At 35.2% G+C, this 16,135-nt stretch overlaps 1 protein-coding gene across 14 annotated transcripts in view; it reads left to right on the top strand.

The window, feature by feature from the left end:
• LOC309820214 (ankyrin repeat and KH domain-containing protein 1) overlaps nt 1-16,135 on the top strand; it is a gene marked incomplete at its 3' end in the record, with an annotated part of 121,485 nt that overhangs the window by 40,107 nt on the left and 65,243 nt on the right. For 13 of the 14 annotated variants that reach the window (XM_082650840.1, XM_082650846.1, XM_082650848.1 and 10 more), the window contains exons 8-10: nt 4,210-4,447; nt 4,676-4,867; nt 9,340-9,449. In XM_082650840.1, the coding sequence (XP_082506966.1) occupies nt 4,210-4,447; nt 4,676-4,867; nt 9,340-9,449 (540 nt within the window). The remainder of the gene's footprint in view (nt 1-4,209; nt 4,448-4,675; nt 4,868-9,339; nt 9,450-16,135) is intronic. The other variant, XM_082650845.1, reaches the window with a different exon arrangement.

Consider the following 16,135-nt stretch of genomic DNA (forward strand, 5'->3'; position numbering starts at 1 on the left):
CAATGTGACACACCATATTAACAAATTGAAGGATAAAAACCATATGATCATCTGAATAGATGCAGAAAAAACTTTTGACAAAATTCAACACCCATTTATGATAAAAACCCTGCAGAAAGAAGGCATAGAGGGAACTTACCTCAACATAATAAAGGGCATATATGACAAACCCACAGCCAACATCATTCTCAATGGTGAAAAACTGAAACCATTTTCACTAAGATCAGGAACAAGACAAGGTTGCCCACTCTCACCACTATTAGTCAACATAGTTGAATCCAAATCGGAAAAGAAGTAAAGCTGTCACTGTTTGCAGATGACATGATACTATACATAGAGAATCCTAAAGACTCTATCAGAAAACTACTAGAGCTAATCAATGAATTTGGTAAAGTAGCAGGATACAAAATTAATGCACAAAAATCTCTTGCATTCCTATACACTAATGATGAAAAATCTGAAAGAGAAATTAAGGAAACACTCCCATTTGCCATTGCAACAAAAAGAATGAAATACCTAGGAATAAACCTACCTAAGGAGACAAAAGACCTGTATGCAGAAAACTATGAGACACTGATGAAAGAAATTAAAGATGATACAAACAGATGGAGAGATATACCATGTTCTTGGATTGGAAGAATCAACATTGTAAAATGACTGTACTACCCAAAGCAATCTATAGATTCAATGCAATCCCTATCAGACTACCAATGGCATCTTTCACAGAACTAGAACAAAAAATTTCACAATTTGTATGGAAACACAAAAGACCCCAAATAGCCAAAGCAATCCTGAGAAAGAAAAACGGAGCTGGAGGAATCAGGCTCCCTTACTTCAGACTATACTACAAAGCTACAGTAATCCAGACAGTATGGTACTGGCACAAAAACAGAAATATAGATCAGTGGAACAGGATAGAAAGCCCAGAGATAAGCCCACACACATATGGTCACCTTACCTTTGATAAAGGAGGCAAGAATATACAGTGGAGAAAAGACAGCCTCTTCAATAAGTGGTGCTGGGAAAACTGGACAGCTACATGTAAAAGAATGAAATTAGAACACTTCCTAACACCATACACAAAAATAAACCCAAAATGGATTAAAGACCTAAATGTAAGGCCAGACACTATAAAACTCTTAGAGGAAAACATAGGCAGAACACTCTATGATATAAATCACAGCAAGATCCTTTTAGACCCACCTCCTAGAGAAATGGAAATAAAAATAAACAAATGGGACCTAATGAAACTTAAAAGCTTTTGCATAGCAAAGGAAACCATAAACAAGACCAAAAGACAACCCTCAGAATGGGAGAAAATATTTGCAAATGAAGCAACTGACAAAGGATTAATCTCCAAAATTTACAAGCAGCTCATGCAGCTTAATATCAAAAAAACAAACAACCCAATCCAAAAATGGGCAGAAGACCTAGATAGACATTTCTCCAAAGAAGATATACAGATAGCCAACAAACACATGAAAGGATGCTCAACATCACTAATCATTAGAGAAATGCAAATGAAAACTACAATGAGATATCACCTCACACCAGTCAGAATGGCCATCATAAAAAATCTGCAAACAATAAATGCTGGAGAGGGTGTGGAGAAAAGGGAACCCTCTTGCACTGTTGGTGGGAATGTAAATTGATACAGCCACTATGGAGAACAGTATGGAGGTTCCTTAAAAAACTACAAATAGAACTATCATATGACCCAGCAATCCTACTACTGGGCATATACCCTGAGAAAACCATAATTCAAAAAGAGTCATGGGGCTTCCCTGGTGGCGCAGTGGTTGGGAGTCCGCCTGCTGATGCAGAGGACACGGGTTCGTGCCCCGGTCTGGAAAGATCCCTCATGCCACGGAGCGGCTGGGCCCGTGAGCCATGGCTACTGAGCCTGTGCGTCCGGAGCCTGTGCTCCGCAACAGGAGAGGCCACAACAGTGAGAGGCCCGCGTACAGCAAAAAAAAAAAAAAAAAAGTCATGTATCACAGTGTTCATTGCAGCTTTGTTTACAATAGCTAGGACATGGAATCAACCTAAGTGTCCATCGACAGGTGAATGGATAAAGAAGATGTGGCACATACATACAATTGAATATTGCTCAGCCATAAAAAGAAACAAAATTGAGTTATTTGTAGTGACGTGGATGGACCTAGAGTCTGTAATACAGAGTGAAGTACGTCAGAAAGAGAAAAACAAATACCATATGCTAACACATATATATGGACTCTAAAAAAAAATTGTTCTGAAGAACCTAGGGGCAGGACAGGAATAAAGATGCAGACGTAGAGAATGGACTTGAGGACACGGGGGGGAGGAAGGGTAAGCTGGGACGAAGTGAGAGAGTGGCATGGACTTATATATACTACCAAATGTAAAATAGATAGCTAGTGGGAAGCAGCCACATAGTACAGGGAGATCAGCTCAGTGCTTTGTGACCACGTAGAGGGGTGGGATAGGGAGGGTGGGAGGGAGAAGCAAGAGGGAGGAGATATGAGGGCATATGTATATGTATAGCTGATTCACTTTGTTATAAAGCAGAAACTGGTGCACCATTGTAAAGCAATTATACTCCAATAAAGATGCTAAAAATATATATATATATTTCATTAAAAAAAAAATGGGAGCATCTCAAATGCTCCCTTCTTTAAGTTATCATAACCCTAGCCCTAGCTTGGTTGCTGTCCAGTGCCTCCAGTTGTTTTATCTTTTTTCCCCAATTTTTATAGTTGTTTATGATAGAGAGTAAGTCCAATCCCAGCTACTGCTCAAAGGCTAAGACTAAAGTCTTAGAATTTAAAAAAATTCTAATAATGATATTAGGCCTTTAAGAGTGGATTATTCTTTTTTTAATTTCTTATTTTGTTCTTTTTTCCTTTGTTAGAAATAATATTGTTCATTAACATAAAAAAAGTGCTTAGTACAATTCCTTTGTAAGGTATGTACTCAAGATATGTTAGCAGAGTATATAAAGACTTCAGAAATTAAATTCAAGCAAAACAATTTCTTGGGAGCCTAGAGAAGCTGGGCGCAATAGTAGTTCCCTGATCTGTGGGCATTCATAAACCCTTATTTTCTTTTCAATTAGAATTGTATATCAAACACCAGTAACTCAATATAGGAATTTGGTTAAAATATATTTTATTTTACATATATTTGAAGTATTAGTAAAACTAAAATTTTAATGTGAAGTCATTTGTTTTTGACATCATGTCAAAAGTGGTTACAGCTAAGTTAGTTATTTAGTTAAGTATAATGAAACTCTAGATGGATCCTGAAACCTAATATTTAATTAAGGTTTCTTTAATTAATTCTTTAGTAAAAGAATTGCCCAACCTTATAAAACCTTATTTTTGTACTCAGTCTTTACTTTTCATTAGCAATATTTGGGTCATTTTTGAAATAAAGAACAATACCATTTGTCTTTATATGCACAACAGGAGTTAAGGAGTTACATAAAATTTTGTAGCATAGAATTTGAAACTGAAGAAATGTATGTATGATGATAGAGGGATAGAATGGATACACTCCATGAGAATATTAATTGCCTTACTGTCTATGCAGATGGGCTCATGGTAAAATTAGTTACAAGTGAATACGACTTACTTTTACATCTTTGTAAAATTCTTTGCCTCATTACAAGTTAGTGATGAGAAAAAATATAGGATAGGATCAGTCCACAGGGATTTACCTTGGTGACATAATCCCAAGTGGTAATGACTTCACAGAATTGTTGTGTTACTTTATGCGAAGTCTTCTTTTCTTAAATAGATCTAACACAGTTTCTACACTTAAACATGACACTTAAGTTTGAGGCTATAGCTATGTTTGACTCTGGCTGTAGTATAAACAGTAATTATTTTATTTTGAGTTACTGTTGACTATGGATTTAACAATTTTTTGAACTTCAAAGAATGTGGAAATTCAAAATTATTTGGAGTTGTAACTGTATCTCACAAGTCTGATTCTTGTGGAAAATTTTGGGCTTGCTCAAAAGTAAGGTAAAATAATTTTAATGGACTTTTGGTAAGATAGATTTCAAAAATTGTTCAGATGGTCATGGTAATATATATGCCTCTAAGCTGCCTCTCCTTTTTTTTCCTCTTGTCTTTCCTCAATCTCTTGCTTTTCTCTCGCTTAAAAAATATCAAAACAAAACAAAAATTCCTTTCTTCTTGTTTTACTTCTGAAAATCTGCAGGATGGACATGTAGAGGTGGCACGTTTGCTTTTGGATAGTGGTGCTCAAGTGAATATGCCTGCAGATTCATTTGAGTCTCCATTAACGCTAGCTGCCTGTGGAGGACACGTTGAATTGGCAGCTCTACTTATTGAGAGGGGCGCAAATCTTGAGGAAGTTAATGATGAAGGATACACTCCCTTGATGGAAGCTGCTCGGGAAGGACACGAAGAGATGGTGGCACTACTCTTAGCACAAGGTAAAATAGTTTTACTTCTTTAATTAAAAAATCGATTTCCTTTGGTTTTTTTGTGTCAGTATCCCTGAAGTTTACTACAACTAAGATATTTTTTGCATTGATGATAAAATAAATTATCAACACCCTGGAAGGAACCCCAGCAGCAGAGAAAAGATAATTATCACAAATCAGAACACTTTACTCTAAGTCTTTTGTAACTAGTTTTATCTATTTTCATGCTTTCCTCAGGAGCAAATATAAATGCTCAGACAGAAGAAACCCAAGAAACTGCTCTGACGTTGGCTTGCTGTGGAGGATTTTCTGAAGTTGCAGACTTCCTGATTAAGGCAGGGGCTGACATAGAACTTGGCTGCTCCACACCTCTGATGGAGGCTTCTCAGGAGGGACACCTGGAGTTGGTTAAATATTTACTGGCTGCCGGTATGTGGCTTTAAAAACGCCTTTTAGAAAAAGACTTTTATATTGCTTTCATAACTTTAACAATTGACCATAACTTTTTCAACTTTCTACAAAAGTTGAAAGACAGCGCCATAATTTAACTCTCTTCTTAGGCTTTTAAATCTCCAAAAATGTCATTTTTTTTAAAAGGTTTCTTAGAGTTATTAATGTTTGCTTGGTGACTGTAAGGCTTCCCGTTGACCTTATCTTTCTATTGAATGTTTGTGGCTTTTGGAGGGGAGAAGTTAGTTCCTCCTAGTGTCTATTAATAAGAGGAGGTGGGGATGACATAGAGGTTATAATTTGATACCCTTAAGCCTGTTCATTTCTTGACATTTCTGACTTCTCAAAAAAAATAAGAAAGAAAGAATGAACGAACAAGTGGGAATGTTTTTTTTTGGCAGAAGTATTTAGTTTTTTGGGGTTTTTTGTTTATTTGTTTTTAAATATTTATTTATTTGGCTGCATTGGGTCTTAGTTGTGGCATGCGGGATCTTCATTTCAGCGTGAGGGATCTTTGTTGCGGTGCAGGCTCTTCGTTGCGGCATGCAGGCTTCTCTCTAGTTGTGGCACGTGGGCTCCAGAGCACGTGGGCCCAGTAGTTGTGTCACATGGGCTCTCCACTATGGCACGCGAGCTCTAGAGTATGTGGGCTTAGTTGCTCGACCAGGGATCGAACCTGCGTCCCCGCGAAAGGTGGATTCTTAACCACTGGACCACCAGGGAAGTCCCACAAGTATTTAGTTTTAAAATAATTTGTGCTTGGGCTTCCTTGGTGGCGCAGTGGTTGAGAGTCCACCTGCCGATGCAGGGGACACGGGTTCGTGCCCCGGTCCGGGAAGATCCCACATGCCGCGGAGCGGCTGGGCCTGTGAGCCATGGCCGCTGAGCCTGCGCGTCCGGAGCCTGTGCTCCGCAACGGGAGAGGTCACAATAGTGAGAGGCCCACGTACCGCAAAAAAAAAAAAAATAATAATAATAATTTGTGCTTTATATATTGTTAACCAGTGGTAAGAAGTAAGTTTTTTTTACATAGAATATTTGTAGTTTTATATAGAGCAAGTTAAGGATATATCAGAAAAAATTGATCCAGACAGATGTAAACCTTTATTTATCCTTTAGAAGTAGTATAAATTTTTTTATCCATATCTAATAAGTTGTTTAAAACTTGACATATAAAGAAATACATAAAGGAAAATGAAATATTTAGCAAAACTTTATTCATCCTTTATTGTTAATATTAATTTGATTATAGCCCAGCATCAGTTATTCCTTTGGATTATTATTGCAATAATTTCTTAATCCAGATCATTAATGGTTTGGATGATTGTTTAGATTTTGAACCAATGCACAAACCAACCATACAGGCTGACCTCTTCCTTGACTCAAATACTATTATTTGCTGTAGTTAGTAAATGTATGGGCATTATTCAGTCATTTTTCCCTCATTATTTTCTGTAACTGTCTGTGTCCCATTCAGGAGTCTTTCTTTACCGGTGCTTATCAGTCTTCATTCTCCCCACATCCCTCTAAGTAGTCAAGATATTGTTAAGAGGCTTTTAAAAGAAGGAATAAATAGGGGCTTCCCTGGTGGCGCAGTGGTGCAGTGGTTGAGAGTCCGCCTGCCGATGCAGGGGACGCGGGTTTGTGCCCCTGTCTGGGAGGATCCCACATGCCGCAGAGCGGCTGGGCCCGTGAGCCATGGCCGCTGGGCCTGCGCGTCCGGAGCCTGTGCGTCCGGAGCCTGTGCTCCGCAACAGGAGAGGCCCGCGTACTGCAAAAAAAAAAAAAGAAGGAATAAATAATGTTAACTAAGAAATCAGCAGACATTCTGCTCAGCTCATGTGTTAACTCTATTAATTACCACTGGCCACTGGTATAGTAAGAAATATTACACACATTTTATAGATATAGAAACTGATGTACAGTCATGTTACATAACTTCCCTAAGCAAATCAAGCTAATAAGTGACAGGGCCAATATTCAAACTTAGAACTCCTGACATTGTTTTTTCTATTGTATCACCACTGATTCTCATATTTAGCTACTTCTGCTAATTTGAAGTAGGTAGTTTCTGGAACTGTCTCGGGGGCCTGAGAATCACTTTTTATGTGATCACTACCTAAAACAATTTTTTTCCAGATTAGAGTGTGATTTATTTACATGCATTTCTTCTCATAGTGAAGCACTAAAGAAGAATCCAACAGGTCTTTTAATACATTGCGTATACAGTTTTTTAAAAAAATTAAAAAACCTTGGGCTTCCTTGGTGGCGCAGCGGTTGGGAGTCCGCCTGCCGATGCAGGGGACATGGGTTTGTGCCCTGATCCGAGAGGATCCCACATGCCGCGGAGCGGCTGGGCCCGTGGGCCATGGCCGCTGAGCCTGTGCGTCCAGAGCCTGTGCTCCGCAACAGGAGAGGCCACAACAGTGAGAGACCTGCATACTGCAAAAAAAAAAAAAAAAAAAAGTAACCACAGTACCATTTCCTTACCTAAATTTTTAAAATAATAATTCCTTGGTGTCATTAAATACCCAAGCAGTTTTCATATTTTCCTGATAGTCTTATAAATGTGTATGTGTGCGTTTAATGACTTTTTTGAATTAGGATTCGAATAAGATTCATACAGTAACTCTTGATCAATACATCTCTTAAGTCTCTTTAATTTATGGGCTCTTCATCATCTTTCTTTTCTTTTTTCCCTTGCAAGTTTTGGTTGAAGACATGAAATGTTTATCCTTTAGGCTTCCCAGAGTATGGATTTTGCTAAATGCACCTCCACGATTTCATTTAACTTGTTTTTCTGTCCCTTGGATTTCCTATAAGTAGTACTTAGATCTAGAGACTTGATTAAATTCAGGTATGATGTACGTTTGTTTTGTTCTGTTTTGTTTTTAAGACTACTTCATAGGTAGTATTTGTACTTTCTTCAGGAGGTGGTAACTGTCTTGATTGTCTCTCTTTTTGATTATTAGATATTGATGATCATTGCTTAGATCCATTAATTCGTTAAGGGTTACAAAGTGGTAATATTCTAAATTCTATTATTCCTTCCTTGTTTATTAGCAGACATATGTCTATAAAGAGAAACTTCCCTTCATCACCTATTTGGTTACTCTTAGGTATAAATCATGTAGGAACAGGAGTATAAATGTTTGATTTTCCCCCCCTTTTCTCTCCCCCGCTCACCGCAAATAATGAGGTGGACCCCTAGTATCCTTCACTGGTGACCAAGGAAGTGGTTTTTTTTGTTTTGATTTGAACATCATTTTGAACTTCTAGATTTAAACATACATGATGGCTTTTATTCTATCATAGTCCTCATTCTTTTTGATGTAAAAATTGCTGAAATATGGGACAGTTTCACTATCTTTGGTCAATAAGTTTAGCTCCTAAATCCTTTTGGTGTGACCTCATTATAGTCTGTTTCCTTGCTTTTTGATATTGCTAGGTGTTTCAGGCCCATCTTATACAGATTCTCCCCCAGTCTTGGAACCAATTATTTCTTTAAGAAGCCCTAATTTCATTTAGTAGGATATGGTACTTAGAGATCACAATCTTAGCTAGAGATGCTATTTCGGCTTGGTCTTTCATTGTCTCTAGGCCTTTTTAGTTGGTCAGAGTGAGGAAATATTTTTCTTACAGATAATAATACAACATGAATTCATGTCAGTACTTCCAATTCAGAACCATACGGTTTTACTTAACTTCAGCAATCTTTTATCTGTGTTTTCTCTCAGCCATGCCCCGAATTTCACTGACCAAAGGATTACTCATTTGATTTTTACCACAATATCCATAGAATAGAAACCAAAACTACTGTCAATATGATTTCTGAAAACTGTTTGATATTTTTGGCTTTAGCAGCCCTTTTATTTCTTAGGGTATATCTTACTGGGGATGTATAGGCAGATTTTTAAAAAAATAAATAAATTTATTTATTTATTTATTTTGGCTGCGTTGGGTCTTTGTTGCTGCGTGTGGGTTTTTCTCCGGTCGTGTCGGGTGGGGGCTACTCTTTGTTGTAGTGCGCGGGCTTCCCATTGCGGTAGCTTCTCTTGTTGCGGGGCACAGGCTCTAGGCACGCAGGCTTCAGTAGTTGCAGCACGCGGCTCAGTAGTTGTGGGTTGCGGGCTCTAGAGCACAGGCTCAGTCGTTGTGGTGCATGGGCTTAGTTGCTCTGCGGCATTTGGGATCTTCCCAGACCAGGGCTCAAACCCGTGTCCCCTGCATTGGCAGGCGGATTCTTAACCACTGTGCCACCAGGGAAGTCCAGATTATTGTATTTTTTAATCATTTGGTATAGTTCCTTTCTTTGTGGCTAAAAGCATTCTTCCAAAACATTTAAAGGAAAATTAGGATTCTTAAAATCTGATATTTTCATATTTAGAGTTTATGAGTTTCACCAAATTATAAAATTCACAAAGTAAATGTGTAATTTTTTTGTTTGCCAGGTGCTAACGTTCATGCTACAACAGCAACAGGAGACACAGCCTTAACCTACGCTTGTGAAAATGGACATACGGATGTTGCAGATGTTTTACTTCAAGCAGGGGCTGATTTAGTAAGATATTTTTAATTTCAAATATTTTTGTGTGAATGTTAATACTCCTTTATTTTTAACATTTAGAAAGCACTAGTAAAGAAGATCAATAGTTTGCATGCTTTGTATAAAATAACTTTTAAAAGTTTGGCTACTTGTTCTAGTTGTTGCATTTATTAAATGTATTTGAAAATAGTTTTTAAAAGGGCATACTGTTTCTTTTCCTAGGTAAAAACATTTGTTTCTTTCTTCCTCTCACCCCAGTCCCATTTGACATTCCTGAACCTTTTTAACTGCCCTTTATTAGACATACAAATTCAGTGATATGTTTGCAACATAGAATAACCTGTCAAATCACTTTGAGTGATTTCTTTTGTTTTTCTAATTAGACATTTAAAATAAAGCTACTGTCATCTTCCTAACAACATTATTACAGCATTTCATTCTTTTTCTTTTCTTTTAATATCTTCTATTTTGGCTTTTCAAAGTTTCAAATTAGATGGCAGGTTCATATGTGTAATAATCCTTACAACTATGGGAAATTATAAATAATATCCCACTTAAAGGTTTATGCTTCTTGCTGAAATGTTTGCTTTGACTAATTTTTATTTTGTGAGATTATTTTGAACGGCTTTCTAGAGTTTCTTCCAGAATTCCCTTTTGTATTTCTTAAAAATCTGTGTGAGACATGCATAATTATAAATGCTGTACAGAATCAACTTCATTAATTTCAGTTATTTAGAAAAAACTGTGCAAGTATTGTCTTTTAAACCAATTCCAATAACAGACATTCCCCCCAAAATACCTGAGAACATTGTTGGAAAATAATTATTGACTATAATAAGTATAGTGTAATTATGCTATTTATTTATCATCATTTCTACTTCTAATAAATATTGTAGTGATAAGACTAGCATTCATTCTCATTAATTAGGATCTGTCAGTTAGAATTTCTAAGAGGTGTACTTTTTTCGTTTGAAAATTATGATGGATATGTTAAGTAGATCTTAATCTTCTGCCTTCTTTCTTTATCTCATTCCTTTTTTTAGAGTTGCTTTGGGTCATCTAAAAATTAAGAATTGAAGCATTTCATCACTTGGAATAAACAGGGTAGAGCATAAAAGCTTAGATAATATAAGCAAAGTTTAATATTCTTATCCTCTGAATTCTTATCAAAATTCTTCCTTCCATTTTTCCATAGCTAAGTCACTTTCTTGACTAATTTGCTAGTTCTTCTAAAAATATTAAATAGGAAAAGAGGAATTATCTGTTAAATGCACTTTAAAGTATAGCAAAACCTTAGTGATTTTTGACAGAGTTAAAAATTTGTTATGAAATATTTTTAAATGCCCTTTAAAACAAAGGGCATTTAAAAATAGAAAACAAAATAGTTGTTTTCTATTTTTTATTTTTATAGTTTTCTGGAATTAGGTAAATTGTGATTAAAATTCCTTAGAAGAATTTCATTAAATAAGCAGATTGAAAGATTTGAATTTACCATACTGTTTTACATTCAAAATATAAGATTAAAAAATGGCTCAGATAAATATTTACCTTAAGTACAAAGGTAATACTGTTATTCTAACGTAACTGTTTTTCTCTTTTGCAAACCGTCTTTGCATTCATATACACATGTAATTATAATCATAGTATAGTACAGTTGTTTTCTATTTTCCAGAATGTGTGTTCTGTCATAATCTTTTCCATTTTGCTACATATTCTGTATATTTATAACTTGTGCATAATATTCCATCAAGTTGATGAGCCATAATCATTCACTTATTATTGAACTTTTGACTTGCTTTTTATTTTTCACTGTTGTAAATACTGCTAGATATAATAATTTCATGTGCATAACATTTTTCTCCTTTTGAATTATTTCGTATATTAATTTTTCACTTTAAAAATGTATTCCTATTTTATGCTTTTGCTATCTGTGGAGAGATATTTCAATTTTAATATTAGTTATTTTCCTGATTGTAAAAAGCAGTTCTTGTCCTTTATAGAAAATGTGGAAAGTATGGAAAAGCATAGTAAGTTTGATATTTAAAACCTATAAATAATTTCAGCTTTACTATAAGCCATAGGCAGGAAACAAATGACCTAGTGAAAAACAAGAAGTAAGTAAAGCAGGCAGATCAGTCCCTGAGTCCTGAGGAAGAAAATGACTGATAATTCTTGCTAGCTGGACCTAAAAAGACAGTAGCACCTTTCTTGTCCTTCATTCTTTTCTGTCACCTCCTAGTATCTGTTTAGGACTGTAGTAATTTCCTCCAGTGGTTTGGAATTAGAAGACTACGCTCCCATTGCGTGGAGTGGAGATGTATTCCATTTCTGGCATCCCATAGATGTATTCTTGATGTCTAGGTTTGGTAGTTCTTTAAGTTAAATTGTTTGTTTGTTTGTTTTCGTGGGCTAGCTGAGAACCTTCATTTGGGGGGGAACTATTTTTACCTTCGGTTTTAAATAAGAACGCACAAGTCAACCTTTGAAACACAATCTGGACCATGCTTTGTTAGATTTTTAGAGCTTAACTTTTGCCACAATTTAAGGCTGTTATTATATATTTTTTAAAGAGTTTAAAAGTTGTTGTCTCTCATTTTTAAAAATATTCTGTAGAATCAGTTAGGATATTAATTACAATTTTATAAAAATGTAATGCAACAATTTGGATTGCTTATATTGTTTCCTGAGATGAAACTGAGAGGTTTTAAGACTTTTCATTCTACATGTGTAGTAGGTATAGTTTAGAACTTAGTTTTAAAGGAAATCTAGACAGTTTCTTATTTAATGCTTTTTTTAAAATCCACAACCAGAACTGTTAGTATACTTGAGCATTTTCAGGTAGATCCTCAAAATATGTGTATGTTCTCATTTGAAACTTAGTTATTTGAAATTTTATTTTTTCTTGTTTTAAAAATATTTAAAATGAAAAAATATTAGATATTTCCAGTAAAAAAAAAAACCCTAAATATTTATCATATTTAGAAGGTTATGGATTGATATGTAACTTGTCTACCTTTGTAATAATTGCATAAATTTGAATAATCCATTATTAAAAACCTTTGGACTAGATTAGTTTTCTTAAATAAGCCACTTAAAATGTTCCTTTTGGAAATCAAAAATTAAATGAAATAAAAAATTGTCCATTAATTCCAGAGTTCTTTTTGAAAATTCTCCCTATTTAACATGCAAAATCATTTTAACTACTGAATAAGCAGAGAGCCTTGAACAAGTCACCTAATCCATGTCTTCCATATAGTTGTACTTCTTGTTACCACTGTAATGGAAATCATTATATATTGAAATAAAGATTATTCCTTTATGTACTTTCTTTCTCTGCATAGCATCTTTTGTTTATTGGGCCCAAATTAGTATTTAGTATTTGGTGTGATGACAGATATAATATGATGTAAACCCATCGTAAGAAAGTTTGTATTAAAACACATTAGCATTCTGTAGTATACTTAAAATCTAAAAGAAATTTTAAAAAAAAGAAAAAAATAAACCAGCCTTTGGAAACTAATCTTATTTCTCTGAAAAGGAATATACTATGTATCCTTACAGATTTGTTATTGAACTGCTTGACCAGAAATAACCAATAAACACCATTTAAAAATCGAAGTTGAGTGACTCCCCTGGTGGTCCAGTGGTTAAAACTCCACACTTCCGCTGCAGGGGGCATGGGTTCAATCCCTGGTCCAGGAACTAAGATCCCATATGCTGTGAGGCACAGCCAAAAATAATAATAAATAAAAATAAAATTGACATCTGCAATATTAAAAAAAATGAAAACTGAAGTTGATTCAGTTCCATTGTCTTTGAGTCACTGTCCTGGTGTCCTGTATAATTATTACTTTAGGCTGTTCTCCCCATTTACTGGTCTTTAGACCAAAAGGCAGAGTTTTAATATTTCATTCTTATTTGTATCTTGATAGCTTACTTCAGCTAAAGCATTTATATGGCTTGATTTCCTTTACCACAGTCCTCTAGCCCCCTCTTTACTATTACTTTTATGTTCAAGGTGGAGAATTTGCATAGTTAACTATTCAACAGTATAACTTGGAATGTAAAACCCTACTCTGCTTCTTTCTTTTTTTCTCTTGCTTGCTTTTAATTTTGGCTTACTTTGTTGTCTGTGTTTTCCTGGCTTCCATGCCCAACCATGTTATTGTTATAGAGATGATCCATCTCTATGAAAGATGACTGCATCAGGTCAGAGTTTCCAAACGCCCTAATGATAGGATGTTTAGGTGGCAACAGTGTTGGTTAACATGTCAGTGTTGTTTTGTTTTTCTATTTTTTATATATATATATATATATATATATATATATATATATATATATATATCTAGTAGGAGTTTTTGTTGTTTTTTATTTTGTTTTTTTTTTTCTTCCAGGTTTATTAAGATATAATTGCCATACAATACTGTATAAGTTTAACTTGTGATAATCACAATAAATTTAGGAACCTCTTTCATCTCATATACAAAATTAAAGAAATAGAAAACAAATTTATTCCTTGTCATGAGATCTATTAGGATTTGCTCTCAACAACTTTCATATATAACATACAGCAGTATTAATTATATGTATCATGTTGTATAATACATCCCTAGTACTTACTTATAACTTGAAGTTGGTACAGAGTTGCTTTGATTTGGTGGTGTTTCTGATTTTCAAACCATTTGTAAAGATGATGGAATCTTTCTCTTTTCATCATGGCATGTTAATTTCAGCACTAAAACGTTGATACATTTGTTGAAATAAAAGAAATATTTGTGGAACTTCCTTCACATGTATTTGCCAACAAAGCTAAGGTTGGAAAGGGAGAGTGATATATAAATCCCGTAAATTAGTATTCCTTCCTTCTCTACAGCTCCTTGGCCTTTCATGTCTAGAAGAGGAACTCAAGTAGTATTTCCCATAATAAACAACTGACATAGATATTAGAGAAGGTAAATATATTTTAGTTGTGTTCACATAAAGATTTTTTATGACCCACTTTAGCATGTTACAGGCCTTCATTGCTATTTGAAAGTAAATCTACTAAAAGGAAGAAATACCAGTGGAAGGCATCCTGTAATCCTGTATCTGAATGGAGGGCTGATGAGTGACAAAGGCTACACTTAGTTATTTAGAAAGAACTCAACATTAGAGATGCTACTGAGCATTAGACAAGACACTGGAATTTTGATCACAGCCAGCAGATCACTGATCTATAAGTAAATAGTTGCCTCAATATTCTCATCTGTAAAATAAAATCTAGTGTTATTTTCTGGACTATTTTACCCAAGTCCTGTAAATATTCTTTCTTCGGCTATGCTGGGTGTCCTAGGGCAAATCACTTAGATTCCCTAGCCTTCTTTTGTGTTTCTTTCTCATCTCCCCCCTTTCCTTTATTTTATGAGGGGTTTGGATCAGAAGATCTTTAATGACGTGGCTTAAGAAATCTAATTTTATGATTTTTAAAGAACAGGTTAACTAGCTACCTTTTTGGAGGTATCAGATGGACTAGATGAGTACTTAGCCCAAGAATGTGTGAAGTGCTATGGGATCCTTGAAGAAAATGAAATTTTAAGGTGTGAGTCATAATTAATAATAATGATGTGTTACACAAATAATCCTCTCTCTTAAAATCTTTGGGTATATTAAATATATCTTAAATTACTTAATTTTGGGCATTATTTATAATTAATAATTAGCAAATTTAGCTTACTATAAAATATTTTAATAGATAAAAGTTACTAATCCCTAGAAAACACAGTAATGTGGTAAGGCCATCCCAGTAAAGAATAATTTGGCATTATAACGCTAAATCATTATCTCTCCCACCCTATCTTTTCACTATCAGTATTTTATCCTACTTAAATACTGTCAAAGAAGTAGGAAAAGTTTCCTTAACATGGATTTTTATTGTAAGTAAACTATTTTCTTAAGAATAAAATCTCTCCAGTTATCTTTGGAGTTGTTCAATTATGAATTTATTCTTCTTTTCCTTTGGTTAAACTTTATTTTGAGTAGCAGAATAAACTTTTGTTACATCCTCTTCTTCTCATCTTATATGCCTTCAAACTTTTCAAAATTTCCTTTCTTTAGGATTGTTTTTTCAGCTTTGGCTTTCAAGTATGCATAGGTATTTTTTGCCCAGTGAGAGACAAGGAATTTAGAAATACCGTTTTACTTTGAGATGTTAGCCACCTTGAAAATAGGGGTGGAAGATGGAGAGGTTTTTCCAAGGACAAGATAGGACATGGATTCTTTCTTTAAGCTCATAATAAATCTGCTTTAGATGCAGTAGATCAAAGAAAATAAATAGAACCAACCTAAAGAAGTGTGGTGGGCACACAGTGTTGCTAATTCTGGGTCTTTGCCATATTGAGTAATAGTTGGTCCTATGCAAATCAGTTATTTTTATTTTTATTTTTTTGCGGTACGCGGGCCTCTCACTGTTGTGGCCTCTCCCGTTGCGGAGCACAGGCTCCGGACACGCAGGCTTAGTGGCCATGGCTCACGGGCCCAGCTGCTCCACGGCACGTGGGATCTTCCCGGACCGGGGCACAAACCCGTGTCCCCTGCATGAGCAGGCGGACTCTCAATCACTGCGCCACCAGGGAAGCCCGATCATAACTTTTAAAGGTTTATTATTTTTAATGTTGGAATGAAAATCGAAGCACTTCTGCACTGAGTAAATTGCGCCCCTTGAA

The sequence above is a fragment of the Grampus griseus genome (assembly GCF_964374135.1).
Source record: "Grampus griseus genome assembly, chromosome: 3".
NCBI classification, from domain to species: domain Eukaryota; kingdom Metazoa; phylum Chordata; class Mammalia; order Artiodactyla; family Delphinidae; genus Grampus; species Grampus griseus.